At 40.6% G+C, this 25,610-nt stretch overlaps 3 protein-coding genes across 3 annotated transcripts; 2 read left to right on the plus strand and 1 right to left on the minus strand.

Moving 5' to 3' along the window:
* Nucleotides 1-811: 811 nt before the first annotated feature.
* LOC306739656 (transcription factor JunD-like) lies at nt 812-2,680 on the minus strand. The gene has a single exon (XM_079221694.1). The coding sequence runs from the start codon at nt 2,463-2,465 to the stop codon at nt 1,545-1,547; it is 921 nt and encodes a 306-aa protein (XP_079077820.1). The 5' UTR covers nt 2,466-2,680; the 3' UTR covers nt 812-1,544.
* A 2,501-nt stretch (nt 2,681-5,181) lies between these two features.
* Nucleotides 5,182-7,538, plus strand: LOC306752791 (pyroglutamyl-peptidase 1-like; the record flags this gene model as incomplete). Its single annotated transcript, XM_079236597.1, has 5 exons — nt 5,182-5,212; nt 5,698-5,750; nt 5,982-6,098; nt 6,185-6,417; nt 7,322-7,538. 5 exons carry the CDS (start codon nt 5,182-5,184, stop codon nt 7,536-7,538), a joined length of 651 nt encoding a protein of 216 aa, XP_079092723.1.
* Nucleotides 7,539-9,936: 2,398 nt separating this feature from the next.
* Nucleotides 9,937-22,245, plus strand: LOC306739596 (regulator of nonsense transcripts 1-like; the record flags this gene model as incomplete). The annotated part of the gene is made up of 23 exons (XM_079221626.1): nt 9,937-10,101; nt 10,531-10,667; nt 12,292-12,381; nt 13,315-13,482; nt 13,592-13,772; nt 14,393-14,554; nt 14,900-14,984; nt 15,273-15,371; nt 15,800-15,908; nt 16,287-16,446; nt 16,652-16,770; nt 16,986-17,150; nt 17,507-17,621; nt 17,853-17,996; nt 18,136-18,349; nt 18,862-18,979; nt 19,220-19,376; nt 20,141-20,283; nt 20,508-20,682; nt 20,944-21,025; nt 21,281-21,442; nt 21,554-21,822; nt 22,129-22,245. 23 exons carry the CDS (start codon nt 9,937-9,939, stop codon nt 22,243-22,245), a joined length of 3,336 nt encoding a protein of 1,111 aa, XP_079077752.1.
* Nucleotides 22,246-25,610: the final 3,365 nt, after the last annotated feature.

A 25,610-nucleotide genomic window follows, 5' to 3' on the forward strand; every position in this document is an offset into this window, starting at 1 on the left:
TGAGCTGCTGAAGGTGTGTAATGTTCTTACTGTACGTGGGTGTGCGAATGTACAGGTTCTGTAAAGGCAGTCTTAACAATTGTTCTTTTGCTGAAAACATGTCAAAGAAAATTGTTTGACTTTTGTGAGACTTGCACTAACATGTGGTAAGGTTTTCCTCTGTGCAAGAGCTGTACAGGAAACTGTTTAGGAAGTAAAGTGAATACTCTGAACACTTTGTTAAAACGCTGATTCTTACTGCAGTGGTTCACTTTTGACGTTTGTTGATTTTTGTTACTTTATTTATTGTGTTATGCTACAGCTGTAAACTTGCCAGTGACCTAGGAACACTTCTCGATCCTGTTCAACTCCTCTCTTCTTCTTCCCTCCCATAAAGAACTCTTGTAAATAGGAATTTTCTGCCTGTCGGGTATTAGTTGTGTGACTTGTGCTGTAATTCTGTAATGCCAGATTTGCTAAAATAAGGAATCAATAAACAAATTCTAAAAGCTGAAGTTTTTACGTTGGTTCAACAATTATTCCCAAAAGTCACCAATTTAGTGCACGTGATGTTTCAGAAAATAGTTTATAGTATGTTGTAATGTGCCCAGCAGAGGGCATAACGCTGCAACAATGTCTTGTTTTCTACCCTCAGAGTTGTTTGACCATCTATGGTTTGGTTCAGCTTTCCCCTGCACTTAAAACACCCACAGTGTCAACTGTAACAGATAAGACACATGCAAAGGTATGAATGTATTCACTATTCTTGCAAATGTTCCTTTTAGGTAATAACTCAAGCAGAGCCTCCCATTCTTAGTAAGAAACTGAACACGTGAGCTTTAATAATGTAGTGAATTTAATAAATGTCAGGTAGAGACTTGAGAGTCCATTACAGATGGATAGATAGGTTTTCTCAGCACGTAGACATACATTCATGGAAGTGTTGTGACTGAAGAACTACACAGCAGCCACCATAATGAAAAATACAATAGTTACTACACGAAAACGACAAGACATGCAGTGTTCATTTTTGCAATGAAAGAAAAGGATAAAACAACGAGAAGTAAGACCATATGTAAAATAAGAAATGTTTCAGTAAATAAAATATATATTTGTCATCGCTAAGTGCTTGTAAACAAGTAAGGCATTATATTACACATTGGGTCACAGCACTTGGTGACACCCTGGTGTTTGGTTGCACTCGTCTTGAGATTGTCCAGCTTACATATAAACGCCATCCCACACCAGTCCACTTTATAGCAGTTTGCTACATGGCTTCCCAAAAAATTAGGGCAATAAAATAAGTCTGTTTGCTGTGTAACACTGCCAGATTTTCATGAATCAGAAGAGGCTGCAGCTGGTTAACCTGTCATTATTCCAGTAGACGTGTAGCTCTCAAGGTGTGCACATGTATTCTGTTCCTCAGCTACAGGCATGTTCTGGAGGCTGCAATTACAATGGCCTCATATGAATTCTCTGATAAGGATTCTGTGCTACAAATGTCCCGCTTTATACACGCCTGCATCATCGTATAAAACATCCATGAAGAGCTCCATTACTGAGATTTAGTAAGCCTGAACCTGGTTTGGTAAAAGCTGACATCCGCTGCTGACATGGGTCATCACCTTCTGCTTCAGCTGGGCTACTTGCTCCCTGAGGACGCTGGCTGTGGAGGCCAGCTCTGTATTTTGCGTCTTCAGGTTCTTGACCTTGTCCTCCAGCCGAGAGATCCTCTCCAGTTTTCTCTTGCGGCATTTGGAGGCGGCTATCCTGTTCCGCAGCTTTTTCCTCTCCGCCTTGATGCGCTCCTGGTTGTCCATGTCAATGGGAGACAGAGGCGGGCTGTCCCCGAAGCACTGCATGTCTGGTACAGTCTGAGGCTCGTCCTTCACCAACCCGGCAGACTGGAGTCGTGACAGAGCCGCCTGTTGCTGCGCGCTGGCCAGATGAGACGGAGGAGGCGGGAAGGGGATGGTGTCCGTGGAGTAGTTGATGGAGGCGGCTCCGAGCGGACTGGCCGCATAGCCGTTCAGAGTGGTGTAAACAGGAAGGTCTGTTGTCTGAAGCCCGCCGGAGCCGACTGCGTTGACTGATCCGAGAAGCTCCAGTCTGTCCACGGAGACGCACCCCGCTTCGTTCAGCTGATTCTGCTTGTGAAGATCCTCCAGCGCCTTGACGAAACCTTCCGCGAACTCCTGCTCGTCACTGGCGGACTTCGGGTAGAGGAACTGGGAGGCCGGGTTGCCGCTGGTGACCAAACCGTTGGACTGGATGATAAGGCGCTCCAGGTCTGGAGAGGTTAGTTTCAAGAGTCCCAAGTCCGGGGAATTGAGGAGTCCGTCGGTGTCCCGGAGCGGGTTTGATTTGAGCTCGGGGTTGTGGGCGTCCAGGTTCAGATTAATGTCCTTCTTCATCATCGTGCTCTGGGAATAGATGCTGGAGACCCTCGGAGTGTTCACGGTGCCTAGGTAGAGGGTAGTTTCCATTCTACACCCTCACATGAGGGAGTGTTGCGCGTTACGCATTAATGCTCTTTCAGCAATCCCATCCAAACAGGAGGAAATCAGCTGATCCTTATTCTTCCGCGATCCTGCTTCCTCTTCCTCTTCTTGCGTATCAGTCACGCTATCATACGACCACTTGTGCTGTTGTGCCTGAGGGGCTCTGATGTGTCTCTTCAGCGCGCGGACGATATTGTCTTTTCCCGATGGCACGACTGCTATGCGCAGCGCCAGACCTCGCTCGCTTTCTAGCCCTAAAAATTCCATTATGTCACTCCAGAGCGCGGAGATTGGCCCAAAATGACGTTGGTTTCCGGTTTAATTTGAATAAGGGGCCGAACCGGTCTTTATTGCCATGGAGACTCTAGGTAAACTACAAACAGTGCAATGCATTGTGGTTTGATGTCATAGCATAAAAAAGCTCAGGGTCGCCAAAAGAGTGCAGAGACTGGGCGGGGAAGGTGTAAGAGGCGAGGGCCGAGAAAAGAACAGAGAGAAAGTATTACTTCAACCAAAGACATTTTAAAAGACTTGAAGAATATTATAGAGTATGATAATCAGCTTGAGACAATGTTGGATTTGATTACATACGTTTAACACAGAAGTTAAGTATAATCTTGGAGCCGACTATTCCATAAAACTAGGCTCTAGGATCCGGAGCAAGACATATATTGGTCTTAAAGTATCCAGTTGAAAACTGAATTCATATTTTTATTCCACTTCCTCAGCCTTCCAACACTAATGCGAACGTCTCTTGCTCCAGCTCTTTAGGATCAATGGTCACATTCAGCCCGCACGACCAAGAGAATAAAATGAGGTGATACAACGTCTAAGTGCTCTGAAAGTGTTTCTGGGGAACTCTCGAAAAAAGGAAGGAAACAGTGACAGTAGAATGAGGAAACCATGTGTTTTCTATGATTGAAAGTATCATGAGGAAATTGGTTAAATGGCTGATCTTGCGCTATGTCAGTGTCTTCACTTATACAATTTGTTCCATAATACAGTAAGTGCAAAGATTTTATTTTCACAATGATGAAGGACAAGGCTATGAAATCTCAGGAATTTAAACCTATGCATTCCTTCTAATAAAAATCTGAAATAAATTACTACAAGAGAAGAAATATAACATTCTAAAATAGAGTGCACATATTAATTAAAATACAATAAGAATAGGATAGAATACAAACTGAATATTACAAAACAACATTATACATTATATAGTAGAGCATTTTAAAAAGAGAATGTAATGAAATGCTAGAAAATAGAATAGAACAGAATAGAAAAAGAATAGGTTCAAACCATTACATAATAGGACATTATATGATGGAATAGAGCAGAACTGAAAATAGTAGAATATAATAAAGCATAGAAAGAAATTCAAAGAGACAAATATATATTTCATACATCCAGTATACGTTGTGTAAGGCCCTGGCAATGTGTGGAAACTAGAATATTGTTATTCCGCCCAAACACAGTGAGGACGTCAGCAGACTGTCTGCATCAGCACCACGGAGCAGAGGGGGCATCATTAGTTTCCATGGCAACACTGACATAGCAAGTGACGCAGGCGAGATGGAGAAAGGAAGGTGAACGGGTTGAGGAAATAGAGGGGGCGCAACTGCAGTGCAGGTTGTGTAGGTGATTGGTGGAGGTGTTATAGTGTTTGTGTGATGTGCTTCAGAGGCAGAAATCAATGCTGATTCTGTAACCGTAGAGGCATGAATGTGAGACATTTGTTTGCGACATTAACCACAAAAGACTCTTGCAAGAAAAGAATAATCTCCACTCTATGGAGAGCATATTTTCTTCAGTGTGCCAGTTTGGAGCCACATAGGGTGCAGTGTCCAGAATGTGTGAGTCATTTCACAACAAGGGTGTGGACGGCACTGGAAATGAAAAAAGTGTCTGTTAGGTGCTACTAGATTAGCTCTGCCTTCATGACAACAAACTGGGAAGAAGGTTAGTCCTCTAAACTCAGGTAATGGAGTGTGTCAAAGGTTGTGTAAGATACAACTTCCCTCCCTCAGCAAGAGAAGTGTCCTTTGACTTTAACTACCCTGGGGTAGGCTCACAGGGCTTGCATGTTCAGCAACGCCCTGTGTCACTCTCACGTCGTTACACTGGATACATTCACACCTGGGAGCCAACCAGTAAAACCACTAAGCAGCTCAACTGGAGCAGCTGGTTGGCGGTTAAATGCTTAGGCTGTATCAACGATTCTTATTGATGCCGGGGAGGTGGTTTTACATTGACTTCAGATGGCCACTCACAATACGCCTTCTCTAACCTTTAATCTGTGAATGCAGTGCAGATGCTTGGTTTTCATTTTCAGCAGACACATGTCTTGAATTACATTCTATTTCATTAAAAGAGTTGGATTACAAGGATCAGGTTTCATTCTCTCCTGTCTTCTTTCCAAAAAATGTCTTGTGCTGCATGTTGAAGACATACAAATTCCTTTGTTCCTTTTTTTTTTCAATTCTTAGCCAAAGGTTTTGCTCTATGATGAACTGCTGTTGACGATTGCACGCCCATCCTGTAGGTGGCAGTATGCTCCATCCAGACCTGGTGTGTCACTTCCTTTAAGCTCTGAGCCAGAAGAAAACAGCAGCAAGCATAGACAATCCTGGGATTCTTGCTTGGGATATTTGATCCCCTTTTTATACATCAATGACAATTCTTGTCACAACAACCGTGGACAATGGCCAATAAAAAGAAAGTAATAGTAACAGGTGAGAGGTTTTGATTGGTGAGAGCAGGACAAGACAAATGTGTCTTCAAGGATTTCTTTATTGTCAATGCAGTGCTGTTGCAGCTCTTAGTTGTGTCTGAGCTGCACTTTAATGGTTGTGTTCATATTGTACATATGTAATGACACTGATGTTTTGTAGAGAGTAATGCTGCTGTCAGAATGTTTTTTATGTGCTGGTTTTACATAAGGAAACAACGATTTGCATCAGGAGGAGACTGAATAACAATATATGTAATCTTTTTTTGCTGCTTATCTGCGAGAAAGAAATAATGATGTGCCTCTGCTACTACAATTAATGTTTAACTTGCAACCTTTGGACTTTGAAATAAGAGTCCTTTTTTATTTTTTACATTCACCCATATCACCTAAGTCCAAATGAGATAAGCATCTTCACTGACTTTATTATAGCTGCACTGTGTCTCTTTACTGCAGTGAACAATCATTTTGCCGCTCTTTTCTATGTAGGGTTTGAGCCTTTTGGAAAGCATGCAGTGAACTCCAGCTGGGTGGCAGTACAGGTAATCAGTATTCAGGTTGTCCATTTTTAACAAAGGTGCCAGTTAAGGACTTTTATCTAAATATGGCATTTAAATCGGGAAGTATATTTCATAGTTAACAAAATGCACTTAAAGTGGGGAGTTATGCACAAACAAATCCTCACCCATTTATTGGGTTGTAATGTTGTTTCATTTTGGGCATTTAAACCCCTTTAAGACTGCAATCTTAATGAATATGTTTCCTGTGCTCAGGAACTGGAGCGATTGGGGCTGGGTGAAGCAGTAGACCTTCATGTGTGTGAGGTTCCTGTTGAATACCACGCTGTTCAGCGCCTGCTGCCATCTCTGTGGAAAGAACACCAGCCACAGGTATTCAATATAATACATAATACTGTACATGGGAAATCCATTTTTCAATCAATAAAAAGCAATGTATTTTGGGGTCTTGTGAGCAGCTGATGGTCCATGTCGGTGTTTCTGGGTTAGCCACCACTGTCACTTTGGAGCAGTGCGGCCACAACAAGGGTTACACGCGCCTGGACAACTGCAGCTTCTGCCCAGCTTCCCAGTGCTGCATGGACAGCGGCCCTGACTGCATACACTCTGTCCTGGACATGGATACAGTCTGCGAAAGGGTCAATGACTCTGACCTCGGGGTTACTGTTTCTGTATCTAAGGATGCTGGACGGTAAGTGATATGATTTACACACGCACACACTCTACTTGTCCCAGTAGGAAAAGCACAGGGGTTACTAATAACATTAGTGATGTTGATTCTTTAGTTAAGTGTACAAGTATGCCATGACAGTGAGACAGCGAGCACAATACCAGGGCCGTGGAATTAATTGCGGTTATAATTACACCTGTGTTTACCCTGCAATGACATGTCAACATTGCTCGTGAGAAAATGTCCCTAAAAATTAAAGCAGCTGAATGGAATTCAACCGTCGTTAATTTTAATATTTTCATGTCAAAATGTCTGCTGTGAAAAGACTTGTTGGTCTCAAACTAAAATGGTATCTTGTATTGTTTTTTGACTTGTATTTTATAATGAAAAACAGAAAGGAAATACAATAAATAAATAAGTTGATTAAATTAAGTCTGTGGAAAAACCACATGATCAGTAAAAACAGTAGTGTTGTTATTTTATTCTCTAAACAGGGAAATATATTAGTATAATCCAGTAAATGATAACCTGATTCTCTATAGTCAGCCAATTAAACGTTGCATAGCTTCTATGTTCATGCCTGTTTGGCATGGGACCATACAATTGTACTTGTAATGAAAACATTTAAAGCGGTCTGTTTACTTTATTCTATTTTTAAATATGCAATACGTTTATGGTTTTCACTCATACAGATCCAGGCCTATACGGTTACGAGTAGACAGAAGGTTTCACACTGACTTGCAAATGTGCACGATAATTAAGATTGTCTTATGACTCGTTTTGAAATGTCTTGCAGTCTTAACAGCCTTTACTGTTTCGGGAAGTTGGCTCATAGCCTTTGTGCATACCACTTTAACGCTTACGCCTGTTTGGCAAAGTAGGAATGTGATAATACAGACTTTACATAACCGGACATCCTCGGCAGGTATCTGTGTGACTACACCTACTACACCTCTCTGTACCTGGGGCACGGCCACTCTGCCTTCATCCATGTGCCTCCACTTGGAAAACCATACAGCAGCCAGCACCTGGGCAGAGCTCTTCAGGCCGCTATACAGGAGATGCTGAAACTGCTGGAACTGGATCACATTCACAACAAGCACTGCAATCACAAGCATCAACACCAGCATGATCACTGCTGAGTTCTAGTGCAGGGAGTGATGACCCAAGATAGTCAACCGTTGGCTCTAAAAATGAATGGGATGAATTTCCTGGTTTTTGTCAAAAATAGGAGCTTGTGTGGGACTGGGTGCTTTTAACTGTTGTATCAGTGCCAATTGTAAACCATGTGTTGTATCTTTAACATTGTGAAGGTTTTACAAGTTTGACTACAGCATCTGTTTATTGTAGACCTGGTCTGGGTCTTTGCATGAACGGGTTTGAATGTGTGTGCAGGAGTAGTGGGCATCTGTAAGTTTTCATGTCTCTACAATTCTGCCTCTGATAAGACTGTGAAAATAGATGTCAACAACAATTTTAAATATACAAACATTGTATCGTGAAAGGTCACATAAATCCATGTGACTATATTAAGATATAGTAGTATTACAAGGTAGTAGCTGAAACTACAAGTTATATATGGTGATACATTGTGGGAACACTTACGGTCACACTAAGTCACATTCTTCCCCTGCTACCCGTGAGTCTGTCCACTCACTGTTTTTAATTTTTCTCTAGTATGATTTACGCTGCCATTTCCTTGCATTGCTTATTTGTACCAGAGAAATTTACAGATACACACTTATAATGATTTGTTTGTCTCAGGGAATATGTTGCACACACAATCAATATTAAGTAATTTGATGAATTTAATGTGTCTGTCCTACGTATGTTGTACAGCTTTGCAAGTCAAAGCCAGCTCAAAACTATAATTAAAACACTTATTTAAAATACATATTTTGGTATTTTTCCCTGTCAGTGTGAAATCTACAGTAGAAATACTGCTCACACTTGTACTGCTTACTTTGAATACAACATATTGGTTTATTTTAACACTCAAAAACTAAAAAAGTATTGCTCATTGCTTACGAATGATGTCATCATTTACGAATGTGCCCTGTGGGCAACAATAAACATAATTTTGTACATTTGTTATAGAATTCTTGAGAGGGATAATATCAGTGTACTGTAAGGCACTTTGACACTGATAAAAAGAAAAACCTTTATTCAAGCACATGTTATGTTTATGTTTCTGAAAGAGCCTTGAGTAGGCCTACTTTCAGACTCAAAGTTTGAAATGTTGATGTTGCCTTTTTAAGTTGTCTGAATTCAGTAATTCAAGCTTCTTACCAAGTAAGCATGAAAGAAAAGAAAAGGTCAGGCCTGGTTGACAAATAAAGACATGTGGCCATTGAAAAGACAAGGCAAACAGATTTCAGTGATTCCAGATAGATTAGGATGAAAAGACAACTAGTAATGTAGGATTTAATTATGTTTTTTAAAAGACTTTTGATGTTAGAACGGCATGGTTTTAAGTCTGTGATTTTTCCTAAGACATTAAGACTTTTTGTGCAGTGAGATGTAACACATAGTTAAGAAAGTATCTACTGCTTTGTTGCGTGCAGTTTTCCAATTAATACTTTAATATTTTATTATTTTCACATTCCTTGTGCAGGGTGAGGGAACACTGCATGTCGTACATTCTTGTTCGACAGACCTGCTGAACTTGTTGTGACCTGAAAGATCTGTACAGCACAGTGAAAGAAACATGTTGCTTTTAATGCCATGATTAGTGTCGTCATAAAACCCACACAGTCCTTTAAAGGTGCACATCTAAACTGATTTCCCCCACATAGATACAAAGACAAATTGAATACTGTCCATCTGTTGATCTTTATCTCTGCTTTTCCTCTCGTTGCTTTTTTATTATTATTTATTCTTTACTTACATACCTGTGACATGATTTGGGTGGATGTGTTATGGATTATATATTATATATGTTGTGTATACATTTACTAAACTAAGTACATGTTTAACATGCCCTTTTTCAAAATCTGGGCAGGAACAAAATTATGAAATTATGATGAAAATTAGAATAACTAATTTGCAAGGCTCACAGCCTATCTCTGGATCATTTACAGTTTTTTTTCCTTCTTTTTATCACTGAGCATTGACACTGTCAAATAAAAAAAAAAGGAAACACTTTAAATAGGCTTCATATCTCTTGAACTCAGTTTCCATATTTGTTGCACCTTTATTTATGAATGGTTAGACTCATGTAATGACAGAGAGGGACGTTTATGACCACGTAAGAAATCAATGCCCCACGTTAAATTCGGCTCACGTACAGTATGTCTCCTTGTCTCCTTTACTCCCCCAGCTTCCTACAGATGACTTACTGTAGGAGATAAGTGGTCGTGAGGGAGGAGAGGACACGTGCGGGGGAGAAGACAAACGGGACGCAGCCGTAACCGAGGCTCTGCCTGTCTCTCTCCCTGCCCGTGTGTGTAGTGTTCTCATCACCACGGAGTGTCTCAGTCGTTCAGCTCCTCCGGGATTAGCAACAGTTTGTGGACTCCTCGTCCGGTCCAGGCGAGCACCATGAGTGTGGAGGCGTACGGGCCGAGCTCGCAGACTCTCACGTTCCTCGACACCGAGGAAGCCGAGCTGCTGGGAGCGGACACCCAGGGCTCCGAGTACGACTTCACCGACTTCACCCTGCCGAGCCAGACCCAGACCCAGACCCAGAGCCAGCTAGACAGCCAGGTGCGTGCGGTTGACAGACGCGTTTCCTCCGGTGTTGACATGCCGTGAATTAGCTCACGTTAGCTCACAACACCGCTGGCTTCCTCCCGGTTAGCTCGACAACGCCTCCCGCCTGTCACCACGCTTATTCCCGGTTAATTGGTCAGCAGGCTCGCGCCTGATCCGTTAGCTAGCGGACACAGCTAGCATGGCAGTGCCGGACTTAATTGACACACGAACCAAGAGTGGCAAATGCCCATATTTATACTTAAAGATGAAATAGTTAGTCAGTGTGAAATATAATATAATAATATAGGACCACGCAAAAAAGCTTTATGTGCCTCGCTGACCGTCAATCTTATTGTCTAATCTGTGATCCCTGAACTGTAAATTCATCCCAAATAATGTTGCCATTTAGTTTCATGGTTAAGGTGCTCTCCATCTCCTCAGGTGAATGGCCCTGACGGCATACTACAGAATGGGGACGAGCCTGTCATCAAAGCCAGTCAGCTGCTAGCAGAGCTGAACTTTGAGGAGGATGAGGAGGACACCTACTACACCAAGGATCTGCCTCGCCATGCCTGCAGGTACCTTTTAGGATGAAGACCAGACTAATGGGACAAGTGCTGGATAATATTCACTTGCTATGATTTTATCTTTCACATTTTATCTCACATTGTGTCATTTGTATTGCATGTTTTTAATGGTTGTTGTTATCTTAACTATTTAGCTCCCTTCTTTATACTCAGTTGAGTCTCAGTGGATTTTCTGTTGACCATAATAATCCACAGAAAACTGGTTCAAAATAAATAAAATGAAAAACTTTTAAAATTACAAACATCCAACTTTTCAAAAGCCGTAACATCTATAAATAGCTCAATCTGGGCAAAATGAAAGCTGCTACTTTTCTCTCATTCTCTGCCGCTGACCAGGCAAACCAATGAGCTGATTTCTGTCTCTTTTGTCCACTGCACTTCAGTAGTTTACTGTCTCTTGTGTGCAATACACACTTCTCTCTTGAACGCAAAGTCTGAATGGTTTGAAACAAAAATGTATTTGTGTTTTATCCAATCACACACTATAAGATGGCACAGAAAGCCACAATGTCAGAACATCTTGTATTATGTCTCATGTCAACCATTATTAATCACTATTATTGCAGCTTGTTTGCTCTTTAACTAACAAGTTGTCTGACAGCTGTTAGTTTGGCTGTGTTTAAACATTCTTGTTGAGTATGTCTGTCATCAGATATCATTAGTTGCCTAGATTGTGAGTTTGTTTAGTTTTTTAAAGAGCAAGTGATGTACCACTATGTCTTTCACCAGCAGATCAGTAGCCAATTCAAATGTTTAGAAAAAAATGTTCCCTGAAGTTTGGCAGTGGGAACTGTTTGTTGAACAGAGGGCCTCAGTTTTCTCTATTATTATTATTATTATTATTATTATTATTATTATTATTATTATTATTATATAGATGTTTATTCTCATTGTGCTATTTTTTGTTCTAGGACATGCAGCTGAATCCTTTAATGTTTCAAAGGCTATGTATGATTAATGAAGTATGTATTTTGCTGATCAAGTGCCATAATTAAAATCTGGATACAATCTGGATACATACTTTTCTCAATAACCAAAAGGATATAGTTTACATAAATTATAGCCCCTAGGTACAGGCGTTTTGAGGCTACCAATATTGATAAACTTCTGATAATGATTTATTGGTTGACATACATTTTATAGTCAAAAACCTATAACATAAAAACATTTTAAATAATGTTCCCTTTAGATTTTATATTTCTAACAATTGTAACTAAGAAACAATAAATACTGGCAAGGGCAATTTACTATTGAAAAATAAACCTGGTATTACTCTCTGTTAGACAAATTATAGTCTGGGGGCACTTTTCAAACATACTGTATCTTTGGCATTTCTACTCTTCAATTTCTTGCCATTTGTTAGTGATACCGATATATCTGCGATGAGCTAATAATGTTGACGTATCAGTGTTGCAGATGTATTGGTTGGCTCTCATTAATATTATATATATTCAATATTTTCAAAGTCCTTCACATCAGCTACTGCAACAATCCAAATTGAGTCAGTGTTGTTGATTTATCACAAGTTATGTGCTTATTTTTCATGTTTTGTTTTCTGGCTCTTAACAGTAGTGCTTTGTGTTTCTTTTTAAATTTTGACTCACTTCTATTTTAGTTACTGTGGAATTCATGATCCAGCCTGTGTGGTCTACTGCAACACCAGCAAGAAATGGTTTTGTAATGGCCGTGGAAACACATCCGGCAGGTAAGATACAAGAACTTATCAGGTTGTAATTGCCCCTACGTGTTGGTGTACTTAGCTAAATGAACTGGGAGAGGATAATTTGACAGATATATCATCACAGCAGGAGTACTATACTCATTGACTGTGATAGTGAGTCTTTGTTGTTTTCAAAAGTCTCACTCATAAATATGCAAGTGGTTATGAGGAGTTAAAAACATAATTAAAAACATTTTGTTGACTGACTTTTGAGGGATTTTTATTTGTAGTTCAACCTATTGATCCAAAGAAAATCTTAATTAGATTAGTTTCTTCATTAGGTGCTTTTTGAATCAGCCTTGTAATAAACATGAAAACATCAGCAAGACACTATTAATTCTTGTGAATGAAAGGAATACCAATAAACACAGGGTCTCCTCTAATACATAGTTCAATTTATACAGAAACTGAACTTTGATGCATTTTTGGCAAAGTCATGTACAATTGATGCTGCCTTTTCCACTTCGTGCTCTGGTAGTTCTGACACTGTAGACTGTCGTTGGATAGCTCGAGACAATAAATACATTGCAACACATTTGGTAATAATGTGAACCCACTTACAAGTTACAACCACTTCATGTTTTGTTGAACTTTGTTTGGCGGTAAACTGGTTCTCTGTATTTAAAGCTCTTTTAGTAAACACCAAAATACTCTCAAAAAAAAGCATTACGCTGTATTAGTGTAGTCTGCATCTTTTGTTTTTAGGGGTCATAATTATATAATACAGATACTTTATCCTCAATGCATTTTAGAGATATTCTTGCTATATTCTTACGCAGTCATGTTTTATTTTGAGTTTAAATAAAATAGACCTATGTGTAAAGAAGTATAAATAATGTACAAAACACCCACATCCCATACAGGACTGTAGTCTTTTGTATTTCCTCCTTCTGGTGCATTAATTCTCTTCGCTTTTAGCCACATTGTAAACCACCTGGTGAGAGCAAAGTCAAAGGAGGTGACCTTGCATAAAGATGGCCCTCTGGGGGAAACGGTCCTGGAGTGCTACAACTGTGCCTGTCGCAATGTCTTCCTTCTGGGCTTCATCCCTGCTAAAGCCGACTCAGTAGTGGTGCTACTGTGCAGGTAAGGGTGTAGTTGACCATGCACACTGTCCTTCCTGCTGATGGGGCAATCAAGAAGAATAGACATTTCCCAGTTATTGTTTAACATTTGTGTTTTGGTTGTAATGCAGGCAGCCATGTGCCAGCCAGAGCAGCCTGAAGGACATCAACTGGGACAGCTCACAGTGGCAGCCTCTCATCCAGGACCGCTGCTTCCTGTCCTGGCTGGTGAAAATCCCTTCAGAGCAGGAGCAGCTCAGGGCTCGTCAGATCACCGCCCAGCAGATCAACAAGCTGGAAGAACTCTGGAAGGTATGACATTGTAACTGTCATAGTACCCATCCATCATTGCACAATGTAAATATTCTAGGCCTGTATAACTTGAATTTGAGTATGGGTTGGGCTTATCTAAACAGTGAACCAGATATAGTTGGGTTTGATGCTTTTACTGTGTGTTTGCTGAGCTATTCTGTTGGTTTCACTTCCCGTTTTGTGCCAGTGTTTTTATTTTTTCCTGTTGTATACATGGAAAATAAATAACAAAAAATTGTTGAGTATATGGGACTATGTGCTCATTGTCCTTTTTTAAAGCAGACATTTTACCTTGTCATAGTGGTAACAGCACAGATGTCGTTGTTACCATTAACAATGGCTCTGTTCTATTTAAGTGCCCCAGTAAGCCATGGCTGGGAGCCAGTATCCACAACATCAGGACCCTAAAACTAAAGCAGCTAATTGGAATTCAGCCACCATTAAATGTATTAAACCTGTGCTTTTGCCAATTGTGGAAGTTGGAATTTAGGAAATTTTAGCAAAATAATAGAAAACACTCTGCTCAACATCTATCCATATTTTAAACTTATTTTGTGTGATCGTGTGTGTGTGTCTGTGATCGTGTGTGTGTGTGTGTGTGTGCGTGTGTGTGTTGGTAGGAAAATCCCACTGCGACCTTGGAGGACCTGGAGAAGCCGGGTGTGGATGAGGAGCCCCAACATGTGCTGCTCCGCTATGAGGATGCCTACCAGTACCAGAACATCTTTGGTCCTCTTGTGAAGCTGGAGGCTGACTACGATAAAAAACTTAAAGAGTCTCAGGTAGGAAAAAAAATGTGAATTTGTACATGAAAACATTTGTCCTGTTGTAACAAATAAGAATGTCAAAATTGTCAATGAATAATTTACAAATAATCAATTAATCAACAAACTGATTCAGTTGAAATTAGTTTATTCAATAAAGCTGGAGATGTTTTATATATAAACAAATATAAATATATATACAACTTATAGCCATGGTGAATTGCTTTGTTTTAATCGATATTCAGCTTCCCCCCCTATTGTTCTCATCTAAAAACTGTACACTTTTGTTGTTGTTATCTTGAGTTAAGGTTGTTTCTGCTGTCATTTAAGTGTGACATATTGTTTAATGTTGCTTCCTAACAGACTCAAGACAACATCACTGTCAGATGGGACTTGGGCCTGAATAAAAAGAGGATAGCTTATTTCACTCTTCCCAAGACAGACTCAGGTATGTATTTATAGTTTTGCTTCAAGTTTCCATTGTTACTTACTTTGTCTAAGTTTTTTTTATGTTTTTCCTACCACAATCTAAAATAATTGAGAAAGAAAATATATACTGTATATATTTTTATTGTTGTGACCAAATTGTTATGGACTATGCATATCAAGAAAGATGTGCACACTACATGTACATAAAGACACACATGCACATAACCATATAAACAAAAATAAATAAATATATATTGATGCTTTAATGATATTTGAATATCTTGTCATGTCATCTGCTGTCTTGTAGACATGCGGCTGATGCAGGGAGATGAAATTTGCCTGAGGTACAAAGGAGACCTGGCCCCCCCATGGAAAAGCATTGGACATGTCATCAAAGTCCCTGATAGTATCCTCATGAGTGTTACATAGACGTACTGTATTTAACCAGAATTTACCCATATTATTAAATATTATCATTATTATTATTATTATTATTATTATTATTATTATTATTAAGTTGAATGTAATGATGATGCCATCAATACAATTATGTTTAGTACCATCTAGGGGCAGCTGTAGGGAACTACAACAATGCCTGCAAACTTGTGTCTTCTTTACAGTGTTTTTTTTTAAAGCAAATTCTATATTTAGGTTTTGCTTACCACCTGTTAGTTAACAGGTCCAGTACTTGGGCAATAAGACCTGAGGCTGAATATCATCACAATTGTTGCTTGGTTAATTTATGTACTTAATTCCTATGTGCACTAACAAATGGCTCACACATTACCCTATGCTGTCAATGTTAGTTACTTCCTCCTTGACTTGATGTACTAGACTATGGTGATGAGATTGCCATAGAGCTAAGGAGTAGTGCTGGGGCTCCAGTAGAGATCCCACACAACTTTCAGGTCGACTTTGTGTGGAAGTCCACTTCCTTTGACAGGTATTCACTAGAAAAACCACACTCTGTTGTCTTTTGATGTGATGTATGTGCGCAAAGCTTAAGCGGGAGCCAAAGTATACACACGTCAAGATATTCCAGCCATGAACTGAGTGTCTACCGATTATTTCCTGTTTAAGTTTATGCAATATGGATGTTTATTGAGAGGTGGCTTTTAAAGAGCTTTTTGTATTTCACTGCAGTGTATGAGTCTGAGAGAGTCTGAAGCTTTTCAATGTAGAATTAACGACTTTAATCAAATAATTCCTTTGAACTATAGATTAATACATTGATGTTTATTAAATATTTTGGAGCAGGTGATTTTGACAAAGGTTTTACAGTTTATAACTTCATATCGATATTCCCGTCTTCACCATCCAGGATGCAGAGTGCCCTAAAGACGTTTGCGGTGGATGAAACTTCAGTGTCTGGTTACATCTACCACAAGCTGCTGGGACATGAGGTAGAGGATGTGGTCATAAAGTGTCAGCTGCCCAAACGCTTCACCGCTCAAGGCCTGCCCGACCTTAACCACTCACAGGTGAGTTAGAGAGACTGTAACGTTAGTGAAAGACGTCTTTGTATATTTATAAAAGTATTTATTCAATATGTATTTATTAAAAGTTATACCTATAACCTAACCTACATTACAGATCACACAAGCAACATAACAGAGGTCATACACAGCTCACTCATGTCCCAAATCTTAAGTCCAAGTAGTATGACTCATTCTTGTTGTAATGCAGGTGTACGCTGTGAAGACGGTGCTGCAGCGGCCTCTCAGTCTGATCCAGGGTCCTCCCGGCACAGGGAAGACGGTAACCTCTGCGACCATCGTCTACCACCTGGCCAGACAGGGCAACGGGTAAGAAAGTATTGAATTACTTTGTATGTATGTGCTGGCACTATGATAATAATTACCATCACTGTTTGGTTCGAATGTGACCTTTTACTCAACATGGCACTTGACATCTGTCTTTTAGGATACACCGTTCAAGGTTTTTTATTAATTGGTATTTTAATTATTGAACGTATTATTATGTGTTATGGTTCCTAGTATTGTAACTTTTGTTCCTCCAGGCCAGTGCTGGTGTGCGCTCCCAGTAACATTGCCGTCGACCAGCTGACAGAGAAGATCCATCAGACAGGCCTCAAGGTTGTGAGGCTGTGTGCCAAGAGCAGGGAGGCTATCGACTCGCCTGTGTCCTTCCTGGCGCTGCACAACCAGACCCGTAACATGGACAGGTAACACATAATAGCTATGATTAATAACAATTTAGCAAGGCCCTTTTTTGTGTGTTGTTTACTGTGAGTACTACTGTCTGACATGCATATACTTGTATTCACATCAGTTGAGAAAAATGTGTCTTGGAAAAGTAAGGACATTTTCCAATTATAATTAATAGCTGAAATTTGGGGTGGGTGGTAAGTCATGTTAGAGCAAATGTTGGTGTGAGTTTGGGCTAATATTGTATAGCAATAAAGTACAAATTTGATAATTGGTGGTCTGAAATAAATCCAGATTCCTCAATAACACACCTGGTTACAGATGTAAGTATTTGCACTCAAACTCAGTGTTTTGAAATGATTCATACCTGCAGTATGCCAGAACTTCTGAAGCTCCAACAGCTGAAGGACGAGACTGGAGAGCTGTCCTCCTCAGACGAGAAGCGCTACAGAGCTCTGAGACGCACTGCTGAGAGGGAGCTGCTTATGGTATAAAGACTGGTCTTACTGAACTCAACATTATACGAAATATTTTCTAGTTTGTGCCAATAGATCACCTTAGATTTGGTTTTATGGTTAAGTGCTTAATGTTTTTTATGCTGAACAGTTTAGGCACTCTGAAAAGAGTCTGCATCATCATGGTAATAGTTTATAAAAACAAGTACGAGTAATATTTCACTGTTCCAAAACATGTCTACTTTATTCCTTCGTTTTTCCCAGAATGCCGATGTGATCTGCTGTACCTGTGTCGGGGCAGGGGATCCTCGTCTGGCCAAGATGCAGTTCCGCTCAATCCTGATTGATGAGAGCACCCAGGCCACTGAACCCGAGTGCATGGTGCCCGTCGTCCTGGGGGCTAAACAGGTCGGCGCTTCATAAGTGAAAGTAGATCTGGATAGTCTGTGTCCTCACCTCTCTGCGTAAACTGCTGTCATTCCCCAGTTGTTAAGTCTACAGTGTCCACAGTTATTTATTTTGTCTTGATGACTTTTTTCCCCCACAGTTGATTCTGGTGGGTGATCACTGCCAACTGGGCCCTGTGGTGATGTGTAAGAAGGCAGCCAAAGCAGGTCTGTCCCAGTCTCTATTTGAGCGTCTAGTTGTTTTGGGGATTCGACCAATCCGTCTGCAGGTCCAGTACCGCATGCATCCAGCCCTCAGCGCCTTCCCCTCCAACATCTTCTATGAGGGCTCTCTGCAAAATGGAGTCACTGCCGGTAAGATGAAAACACTTTTTTTTAAGAATACATTTAGTTAGACAGTGGGGTTTTTTTTGCAGCCTTTTTGTAGCGAAGCTGTTGGCTGCTTTTGTCTTGCAGAGTGCCTTGTGTTTTTGAAAGGGTGCCCTAACTATCTTGAGTTGAAAAAATCTCAAAGTAGAAAAGCGCCCAACATCATTTGCGTTTTATTGTTTCCATTGTTCAATCGGATGAATTGAGAGATATGCCTTCTGTTGTAGCGACCAAAACAAGTGTTTTGTAGTTGACAGTACATTGGAAATAGTCATAAATCCATTTCGAGAATTTGTGGCGAACAATTGAGGCATATTTAGCCCAGTTTTTTCTTTGTATCCATCAAAGTGTTTTTTATTTATTTTATTCTAATGTAGTAATACATAAATACACATGAAGCCTGCAGCTAATCCTGTCAGGCTAATTCCACTCCGTGGACTTCGCTGTACATCGGCTACACTTGTCCTGAGTCTTATCTGTGTTTGTCTCTCCTACAGCGGACCGTGTGAAGAAAGGCTTTGACTTCCAGTGGCCGCAGCCTGACAAGCCTATGTTCTTTTATGTCACCCAAGGCCAAGAGGAAATAGCCAGCTCTGGAACATCCTATCTCAACAGGTTTACATTTTCTTGATCATTATGTTGACCTGATATTTATATTTGTCCTGCAATTTGATATTAAGCAGTAAACCTGGGCTCATAAACATTCAGCCAGTGAAAACACATTTACATTGCTTAGTCTTAAGAGATATTCCATAACTTTCTGTTCAGTGTTTCAGTCGAGCATATTTAGCTTCTGTGCCATGGCAAATTATATACAATGTTTTTGTCATGTAATCACCCTACTTATCTATGCAGAACTGAGGCATCCAATGTGGAGAAAATAACCACAAGGTTGCTGAAAGCTGGAGCAAAACCCAATCAGATTGGCATCATTACACCCTACGAGGGACAGAGGTCCTACCTGGTCCAGTACATGCAGTTCAGTGGCTCCCTCCACACCAAACTCTACCAGGTAAAGTTACCTAGTTTAAATGTTGTATTGTGCACTTCCTCAGAAAAGGTTCAATTGTTTGGCTCTATATGCAAGTGTGTGTGACTGTTAAAAACAATATTTGGGCACAGCGGTTCAAGTCTGAATTCTGACCGATTGCAAATGTCCAGACTTTAACATTCGGTTTCCCATTAGCAAGAGTACAAACAAACAAACAAATTAGTGTACAAACAGGTAGCAATTTTTTGTTTTTAGCCGCCGCTGACCGTCACTTTCAGCGGTTCAAATGATAAAAGTTGACAGTGGCATGACATCAGCTGTTGCTATTTAATGTTAATTATATACGTGACTTGAGGACCTGAAATTAGAGTTGTGTGTTTGTGTTCTCTGAAATCTGTTTTTGTACTGTCAGGGATGAACCTCCACTCTGTACCATCACTGTACAAGGTGACTGGACCGAGTGTTTTTGTAGGTCCAACAACTCCAACGGAGTGTTACTTCATCTCACGAATAGTGTTATTTTGCTTTCCCTCAATCATCTGTGAATTCATATCATATCAATAATTTAAACTTATCAACAAAACAGTTCAGAAGGACGACCTTCTGTATTGGGATCAAGTGGCTTGTTGGGTTGTCATGGCTCCAAAAACATATAGTTTAAAAAATAAAATCACTTTAAACAATTTAATATTTGCAAAGAAAGCACAACCAAATTATTGTATAGAATAAGGAAATATATTATCCTAAATGATCATTTAGTTTTTTCCACTGATTTCTTCCTGTAGGAGGTGGAAATAGCCAGCGTGGATGCCTTCCAAGGCAGAGAGAAGGACTTCATCATCCTGTCCTGTGTAAGGGCCAATGAGCACCAGGGCATCGGCTTCCTCAATGATCCCAGACGTCTCAATGTGGCACTCACCAGGGCCAGGTAGGACTACCCAAAATGAAACGACACAAGTTTACATAAGCCCGACAGAGCCCTCTGTCTAATTTTTATAAATATTTTGTTTTTGAATAGTCGTTTGCGCTGTGGTTTATTCTTGATTGCAGGTTCTCCTCAGTATTTTTTAAATGTTATTGTCAACACTGTTATTCCTACGCATCCTTAACTATAGCTTTGAGCCATTAAGTCATCTACTGCTTGTCACGTAGGTATGGTGTGATTATTGTGGGAAACCCCAAGGCCCTGTCCAAGCAGCCTCTGTGGAACCACCTGTTGAACTACTACAAGGAGCAGAAGGTCCTGGTTGAAGGGCCCCTTAACAATCTGAGGGAGAGCCTCATGCAATTCAGCAAACCCCGCAAGCTTGTCAACACCATCAACCCTGTGAGTTTTGTACAGGTGTTATGTACACAGCACATATAGAACACTATGGAATTATAGAATATGGGTTTCTTAACTAGGTCATGAATATGTTATATTCCTGTGGGGCAAGTGAAGGATTTAGGATGCAATTCAAAATGTCCTTGTGCACTTAGAACAAGTACTTTATAGAATATGGGGTAATAAATCGGTGAACATGCACAAGATAATGAGGCATGTCCTAAAAACACTCAAAATAGCATCGCTTCATCTTTTGTTTTGCAGGGGGGTCGATTTATGAGCACAGCCATGTATGATGCCAGGGAAGTCCTCATTCCTGGATCTGTTTATGACCGTAGCAGTAACGGTGAGAAGTGTTTAACAAAACACAGATTTGTATTTCAAATGTTAGTCAATGTCTAAGTAAAAAAACACTAAAACAAAGGAAATATACCGTATCTGCTTTGGTAGTTTGTTGCAAAGCGGTTGAATGTGCTTACTAAAGCATCTCAAATACAAAAACAAGAGCCATGTGTTTGGACGGGTGTGACAAAACTAGCTCTGCACACCACCATATCATTTAAAAGGAAGTAAAATTAACTTGTCCTTCTTTCGCTTACAGGACGTTCGTCCAATATGTATTTCCAGACCCACGACCAGATTGGTATGATCGGCACAGGTCCCAGTTCTATGACTTCCCTGAACATCCCCATCCCCTTCAACCTTGTGATGCCCCCCATACCTCCACCTGGGTACATGGGACAGATCAATGGACCCTCAGCAGGTGACTAAGACAAATGACTGTAGAGTAATGCTAAGTGCAGAGTTCTTAAAAGCTGACATGTTTAGTTAAAGGTGCTGTGAAACACTTGTAACGCACATCTTTTTCCTCCAGGTCGTGGTGGAGGAATGAAAGGCAAGGCAGGCAGTGGAGGAGGAGGCGGGACTCGAGGTGGCCGTCAAAGAAACCGCGGCAATATGGGAAACCACAGTGGAGGAAATGGAGGATCAGACCGGCACGGAGGCCACATGAGTGGCAGCCAGGCCAGCCAGGATCTGGGCTCCCAGCCCTTCTCCCAGGGGCCTCTGACGCAGGGCTACATCAACATGAGCCAGCCGTCTCAGATGAGCCAGCCTGGACTCTCCCAGCCTGAACTCTCACAGGTTTGTTCACTGAGCTGTCATCCATTGTGAATAAATCTCAATGATTCATTTGGTATTTAAGATATTTTATGAAGTGCTAAGTAGGTGCACTTAATGAAGCAATATTTTTGCAGTCTGTTTAATCATAGCAATCCGTATCCATTGCCAGGGCTGTTAGCACATATATTCCAAGTGTTTGTCCAGGTTTCCTCTTCAAATAAAGACTTCTTCATTTATTCCAAAACCACTTATTCCCTTTCTGCCTGGAAAGAAATTAAGGAGTAACTGTTAACTGTCCTCTTTCACTTTTTGTTTGTCCCATTATAGGACAGTTACCTAGGAGACGAGTTCAAGTCCCAGATTGATGTGGCTTTGTCCCAGGACTCCACCTACCAGGGGGAGCGGGCCTACCAACACGGTGTGACTGGACTGTCCCAGTACTAGACTGTAAGTAATTCCACTGTGGACTAAAAGTAACATAAATCATTGACATTGAAGGAGTAGTCTGATGTTTTGGGAAATATACTTCTTCACCTCTTTGCCAAGAGTTGACTAGATGAGAACATTAATGCCACTATGGTACCCTTCGGCTGTTGAGTGCAATTCCATTTTGTGATTAATTAAGTATCTATCTATATAGATATTTAATTATGTTTCTGTGCAAGTACATTGGGAGAGATCCCAAAACACAAAGTCAAATTCCTTGTATGTACACATAACAAAATAAAGCTAATTATGTTTAAAAATGTAAGAGTAAAAACAAAAGGTTTGTGATTATGTCCTACTACCAGTGGCGGCTGGTGATTTTTGATTTGAAAACACAGTACTCAACACTGTCCAATAACAACTATCAACAAACTGTAAGTTTGGGCATGAGAGGTTCAGAGCAGAATGGTTTAAGAAACATTGGGTTGGGTTTCAGAGGTTTACAGAATAAAAGAGGTGCCCACACCCTCACATGAAAGAGGTTTAGAGCAGAATAGATTCAGAAAGAGACATCACATTTTACATTGGGTGTTTGACAGAGTAGGCCCCACTACTTGTAAAGAAATTTAAACTGGGGGCCCTGCAGTAAGGTGGCACTGGTGAGGTCGTCTTTGAAGGCAAAGCGTTCCCTGGTGTGTCCAAGTATGGTGTCACAAACCTACAGATGAATATATAGAGAGAGACAGAGACAGACAGATAAGTTGTGGGGAAATATCTACTACAAACAGGCTTCATACAAAAGCCAACAAAAAACTATGTTTTGTGTGTCTTGATGGCTCATCAACATAGACAAAAGGTCAGGAGCCACCTTGATGCACACACACGGTTGAATTGGTATTTTAGATTATAGAGTTATAAAGTTATAGTCTGATATGATATCCACCCAAATCTAACAATGTCCAACATGTGTTCTGCTGTGGGAAAGATAAAACATTAAACTCTAACACAGGCATCTGCTGATTTTGACACTCACCTCTGCAGCAATCCTTCCAAGCTCATCTTCCTTCATAGCCCGGCGCTTCCTCACTGCTCAGAGCCACTGCTTTGCTCCACACTGGGCATCCAGCTAACCAGCTCCGGTTAGCATATCGGCTTGAGGAGAAGCTACGGGTGTACGTCCTCTCGCGGTCAGTGCTTTGCTGCTGAATTTTTAAATCCGGACGTTCGGGTCCCAACTCTTTCAGCCTCTTGTCAACATCTGATCGTCGGTTGAAAGGTGTTTCGCGTAGAGATACCACAGAGTTTTCAGTCGCCATACTAACATAATCAAAGTCTCTGCTAGCTATGTTGCTCGCGTAGATACGTGGTAGCTGTATGGGCTGTGAGGGAATGATAAAGGTCTCTGATTCGACGAATAGTCCATTCACGTTGAAATAAGAAACAATGTCATTGGCTAGGGCGCACATTTGTGCGCCCGAAGATTTGCGTTTCATCCGCCAATGAGAAGCTGTTCTTGCCGTAACGACCGTGAAATGTTTGCTCGCTGCCATAGACTCACATTTGGCCGGCGCCCTGACAGGGGGGAGGGGCTTTCCTCAGTGATGATGAACGGCGATATATTATATTTGGTCACATTTAACTTGTGTGTGGTTGTTGACAGGGGCTTACGGTCTCCCACACACATTTAGCGCATCAACACGGTATATTTCGTATTTAAATTATTTGGTATATAATGTTTTTTGACAGTATATATTATTTATTTATTTTCTTCTTCTTTTTTTTTCATCTCAAAATTTTAAGAGGGGCGGCGCCCTAGCGCCCTCTATTGCCGCACCGCCACTGCCAACTACTATTGAGACCAGTGACTTCCTGCAGTTTCCTGTTGGCAGATGTGATGTAATGTGTTTGTTACATCACATCCGCCTACTCGCACTCTTAAAGATCCCTAATTAGAGTGCGAGTAGGCGGATTTTATTTCATGCATTGTTCCTACGGATCCATAAATAGTATTTAAGGGCATTGAATTCATTATTCTAAAAATAAGGCCTTAATTGATATTAAAATATCTTAAATCAATCTTTCAAAGTTCTTTAAAATGCAAAGACATGGGAAGTAGGATTTTAATTAATAATTGTCCCTCTTCTGAGATTTCAATTTAATAAAATCTTAAAATAATTGGTCACATCTATCTTTTTTTAGCTTATTTTTATAATTTACTGAATGCCTCTCATTACCGTCACACAGATCAGGATAGTGGAACCAATAACACTCACATTTGTCTGGCGGGGGTGTTCAGAACAGAGGAACTGTCTGCGACAACATAGAGAAGTCCAAATTCAATAAAAATCATCTATTCAAATCAAGAGTTCGCAGCATTGCTGAAACCAATACCAGGGAACGTCTTTGTGGAACAGTGCATTTTGTTTTTCCAAACTCAGCATGACAATCAAGGCCGTTGAATCCAACATGTCCCCAAGTCAACCCGCCATCAGACGCCAGGTATTTCTCAGTTCTGTTTTATCCTCGTTGCCACCACGCTAAATAATTGACGTCTCTTGTATTTTAATAATAAAGTTGGTCTTAAATAGTGGCATTAAAAAAGTCTTAAATCTAACTTGCCTTAAGCCACCATAACTCTGTAAACTAGAATGCTAAACTAATCTTAACTGGCTGCTGGCTCCAGCTTTATATTTACTATATGGACATGAGTGGTATCGATCTTCTCATTTAATTCTTTGTAAGAAAGACAATAAGGCATTTTCCAAACCATCAAACTGTTCCTTTTTAAATAGAAAGTTTCTCTTTTAATATTTTAAAAAGTCTAATGACTATTTCCTGAAACAAGTATTATTTTCTATCTACATGTTTTGTATTTTTCTTTCAGGTCGCTAGAAAGGAGCTAGGCCTGTGTGAAGCTTAGTTCAATGGCATTTTATTCTGGGTAATAACAAAAAAGAACAAACATGGATACCCGTTTTCCACTGCTACAACCGAAGCACCACTGTGTGAAAGTAACAGGAGAGAGACCGTGAGAAACCAACCAATCACAAGAGTGAGAGCAACAATGGGAGTAGAGCTAGACAGGAAGAGAGCAAGAGACGCGTGTCAGACTGGTGGAGGAGAGAAGGCTCTGCTGCTCACAGGCGAGGACATGGCGAAGGAGAAAACTGTCGTTGGCGGAGCAGCGCAGTCGGAGAGGCGAGACCTTCGACGGGTCAAGGAGGGTGGAAGGTCCAAATGTTTCTGTAGGGGAGAAGGGGGGTGACTGTGTCATCTTGTCCATCGTGCGCCCCTGAACCCTCGGGGATCAACCAGGCGGTATGATTGGGAATCTTGCTCCAAAAGCTGAGAAAGATGGAGAAAAAGTGTTGCACACAAATTTC

The sequence above is a fragment of the Taurulus bubalis genome, assembly GCF_910589615.1.
Source record: "Taurulus bubalis genome assembly, chromosome: 1".
Classification (NCBI taxonomy): domain Eukaryota; kingdom Metazoa; phylum Chordata; class Actinopteri; order Perciformes; family Cottidae; genus Taurulus; species Taurulus bubalis.